Below are 4,082 nucleotides of genomic sequence, written 5' to 3'. Positions count from 1 at the left end.
AACGTAAATTAAAAGGTTTATGTAAGCAAAAGTTAACTAAAGAAATTATAATTTCAATGTCTCAATTGTTACATCTCCTGGAGCCCAAAGCTCCTTTTTTTTCAGTGTTACTTTCTTTTAAAACAAACGAAAAATGTCTAAATTACATACAAATAAAAGAGACAATAAATCTTTCTCGTCACATTATGTGCAAATAAATGAAGGAAAGTGCTAGATGTTTTTACCCCTAGTAAACCATCAACAAGGTTGTATTAGCCAATAGAAAAGCTAGAAATAAATTACGTCATTTCCTCTGACAGAATATGCTAGCCAATGAAATGAGGTGGTTCCGTGAGAACAGCCAGTGAGAGGGGAGTTCTTCCGTCGGGTTGACCAATGGGGAGACGCCAGGTCTTTTTGAATGGAGAAAAGCGGGCTGGGAAACAGTCGCGAGGGAAACAAAGAAAGAGCAAACATCTCGCTGTCGCTTGAAGTGGATAACTTAACGAAAACAATATATTTCCGAGCATTTTAACTAGACGCTTTCATACGGTAACTATGAAACGCATTTGACGTAGTTTTTCAACGTTTAGATAATGTTATATACTGGTCATGCCAAATTAATTCAAGCAGTTAGCCTAGCCACAGCGCTTGCTTTGCTTAAAGTTGCTGCTAATGTTCTTAGCTTCGGGTTTCTCACGATGCTAACTAATGGTTGAAACTGTTTTTCCCCAGACCTTCGCCATGTCTCACAAACAGATTTACTACTCTGACAAATATGATGACGACAAATACGAGTACAGGTCGGTTTTACTTATATATGTTTATGTTTGTCGACTTCCTGTTATGTAACGTTTGTTTGACACACTTTTGTGTTTAGCGTAGCCTATTGTAACGTGATGTAAATGTTTGCCTTTCAGGCACGTAATGCTGCCGAAAGACATCGCAAAACGTGTACCAAAAACTCACTTGATGTCCGAAACCGAGTGGAGGAACCTGGGGGTCCAACAGAGCCAAGGATGGGTGCATTACATGATCCATCAACCAGGTATGTTTAATTCAGTTTAACAAGTCTTGGATATATAGTCAGTTGTGCATTTTTACACATGTTGGCTGCAGTGTTGATGTTATCAAATATAGCTTACAAACAATACTTGTAAAGTAATAGTATTAAAACCGTCTGTTTAGGGGAAAAACGGTAACTTGTGGCAGTTATAATCATGAATATTTATTAGTTTTCTGAAAACTAGCCAATACAACAACTCTTAAATTTCCAGAACAACAATTGATATTGTGATGGAGGAAATTGACATTTTGCATTTGTTTATATAAAAAAAAAAAAAAAAAAAACTAGCTAAATTCTCTAGCCAAACATGTCTAAAGTTGTACTGCCAAGTAAATCCTACCTCTAGGAAGTTGCTGTTAAGATACTTTTTGTGTCTGATCTCTTGCCAAACCAGTGATTAACTATTTTATATTATGCCAATACCTATTATTGGACAATTGTCTAATAGATCCCTGATAAGTGTTATTATTGGGCTGAATCTTTAAGCTAATATTGACTTTTTTCTTTAATTTAGACGAATTTACACGCAAAAAAGCCACAACGTTACTAAAGTCTGGTTGAAACGAAATGACAACAATCCATCCGTTACCTATGCATAACAAATATAAGATTACAACAATGCACTAATGCTGCTTGCAGGATGCGATGCTGGATGCACTAATGAATCGCAGGCCATGTTTTGTTCTATGTTTCTAATGAAGCAAACCTGTTCTGCAACATGTTGGGCTTAAAAATGCATTTAAAAGCAAAACACCCCACCCAGCCTCAAGCGAAACTACCTTTAATTTTACCTTAGATTAAGAAGTAAAGGCATCTGGAATATTAAAATGAAGCATTGATAAATCTGAATAACTGTCAGCTTAACTCTATGACTCTTGGTGTTTCAGAAGCAGAATTTCTGTCAAAGTATTTGAAGAATTCCTGCAGGGCTGTAATGAAAATTAAGCTGTAGTTTTTCACATTCCAATAAAACATTGAGCCATCATCTAAACTGTAAATATAGCCTTTATAATGGGTACTAAATTACATTCTAAATGTAATTTCTAACTTTCTAAATCAAGTTTGGTTTTGACCTAAATTTTTATAAATTGGTTTATCACTATTTTTTGAAATGTGACAAAACTACAAACTCCATATCGCCATAAGCCCTGAAAAGCAGGAATTCTTCACCAAATACTTGGGCAGAAATTCCGCTTTTGAAAACGGGAAGGGCCACCGAGAGGGTTAAGCCTATGGTTATTCAGATTTCTCTGCACTTCTTTTCAATATCCTTAATGTTTTTGATTTCAGGTAAACTGCTAGTGGTTTTGTTTGAAAGTGGGTGGGGTGTGTGTTTTTAAATGCACTTTTAAACCAAACATCTTGCAGAACAGGTTTGTTCCATTAGAATCTCCCTCAGTTTTTCATGCATAACTAAGACCTTTTCTTAACATTAGCAATGCCAAATATGTTGACCCCCCAGAATACTCTACATTTTGTGACCCAATTTATTGAGTTTTATCTAATCTTTTGTATTTTATTTTTTCCTGTTTCCACCCTACAGAACCCCATATCTTGCTGTTCCGGCGCCCTCTTCCTAACCCAAAATAAGTTGCCATCCTACGAAGATCAGCCCTTATGTGCCTCTGATCAACAGTTCCCATCATGTTGTCCAACCAAGCTCCCATTGGATTAGCTTTTTGGGCTGATGATGCTAGAGATGGACTATCATTTATGAACAATGGATGTGGAGTGAACTTGTTGGAAGGGAAAAGTGGGGAAAAAAGATCATCCTTCATGTAACGGAAGGAATCTGCAACAACATGCCGTCTGACACATTCAAGCATTTTGTTTTGACTCTTTGAACCAGCTTCAACTACTCTGAACCTGCTTGGATCATCATTTTTGTTAATATGATTGCTATTGTTTGGTGAGCAAAGCTTTAACATATGTAACATTATGAAGCCAGACATGACTATGGCTTTCTAGATTAGTTTACTTCAACATTGATCTTTTTAGTTGGCATGTTGCTGCTCGGGTGAATGAGACTGTAAATTTACATTTAACACATAAATAGCATCAGTCCCTTTTTTTTTAAACAGGGTTTGAGTTCTGTTTTCGATCCGATTTAGATAAATTCCCTTCACTTGGTCTGAATGTACCAATGAGCTGCTCAGTATTTATGAATTGTTGCCCTTAAATAAATGTAAACTTTAAAATCTACTACTGACAGTTTCCTTTTTTTCCCCCCATGTGGGGTTATATTTAGATTTGCGACGTATACGTTCATTTTAAAAGGATTAACTACACTGAAGTAAAGCTGTTCTCTTAGTTAATAGAAACCCATCATTACAAGTTTGAGGCGATGCTGAGATGACATCATTGTAGGTCGGGAAGTATCACAGATTGTGACTGGGATACTTGGTGTCTGGTGTTGTCTATGAACTCCCAAACTTGTTTAAGATGAGCCTGTTGTCCTACACTCTGACCTTAAAGCATTTTTAACAATCATCAAAACTGTATACATTTTCTTCCATATGATTTTAAAGTTGAAATGATGCATGCTTTCAAAGTTGAATAAAATGCAGCCGCCCCTGTGGTTTCATATTTTAGTTGTACTTTAAAACTGTAATTTACACATTTGCTTTGCTGCTGCTGTGCCTGAATTTATCTATTGTGGGGCAACAAAGGGTATTTATATTGTAAATGGCTTGGAAAAGTGAACCTTTGGGAAATTCACAATCTGAAGCAATAACACATTTGCTCCCATCTCACCCGAGATCTTGTTTTCTTAAAGATAATTGCTAACTGGACAAAATTCTGTCAGAAGCAAATATACGCTGTTGTACACTGTATCTTAGTGTCCCATTGAAAGATTAAATAAAACATTTACAAACATCTGGGCATGTCCTCGCTTAAGAAGATATACATAGGATGGCTTTTAATTTTTTTTGTGTTTAAGATATTTGAGGTATTTTCATTTGGTCTTGTGTGCAGCAGTTTAATCACTAGCAGGTTCTTGTGTCTTGAGTAGTTTGTCTGCTTGTGGCATTTCTTG

The 4,082-nt window shown here is 36.1% G+C and overlaps 1 protein-coding gene across 1 annotated transcript; it reads left to right on the top strand.

The window, feature by feature from the left end:
• The first annotated feature begins 371 nt into the window (after positions 1 to 371).
• On the top strand, positions 372 to 3,413 carry LOC107084040 (cyclin-dependent kinases regulatory subunit 1). The gene is made up of 4 exons (XM_015373681.1): positions 372 to 531; positions 715 to 782; positions 900 to 1,027; positions 2,589 to 3,413. The coding sequence occupies exons 2-4, from the start codon at positions 724 to 726 to the stop codon at positions 2,633 to 2,635; spliced, it is 234 nt and encodes a 77-aa protein (XP_015229167.1). The 5' UTR covers positions 372 to 531; positions 715 to 723; the 3' UTR covers positions 2,636 to 3,413.
• The last annotated feature ends 669 nt before the right edge of the window (positions 3,414 to 4,082 follow it).

This window comes from Cyprinodon variegatus, unplaced genomic scaffold (assembly GCF_000732505.1).
Source record: "Cyprinodon variegatus isolate N-32 unplaced genomic scaffold, C_variegatus-1.0 Scaffold91, whole genome shotgun sequence".
In the NCBI taxonomy this organism is placed as follows: domain Eukaryota; kingdom Metazoa; phylum Chordata; class Actinopteri; order Cyprinodontiformes; family Cyprinodontidae; genus Cyprinodon; species Cyprinodon variegatus.
The sequence above is the reverse complement of the archived record's forward strand: the minus strand, read 5'-3'. Positions and strand labels throughout refer to the sequence as shown.

Bases quoted from the DNA above. Each gene is read 5' to 3' on its own strand.
- LOC107084040 (XM_015373681.1), top strand. From the start codon at position 724: ATGTCTCACAAACAGATTTACTACTCTGACAAATATGATGACGACAAA. The intron at 783-899 runs GTCGGTTTTACT...TTTGCCTTTCAG, and splicing joins GACGACAAATACGAGTACAG to GCACGTAATGCTGCCGAAAG. The intron at 1,028-2,588 runs GTATGTTTAATT...TCCACCCTACAG, and splicing joins TTACATGATCCATCAACCAG to AACCCCATATCTTGCTGTTC.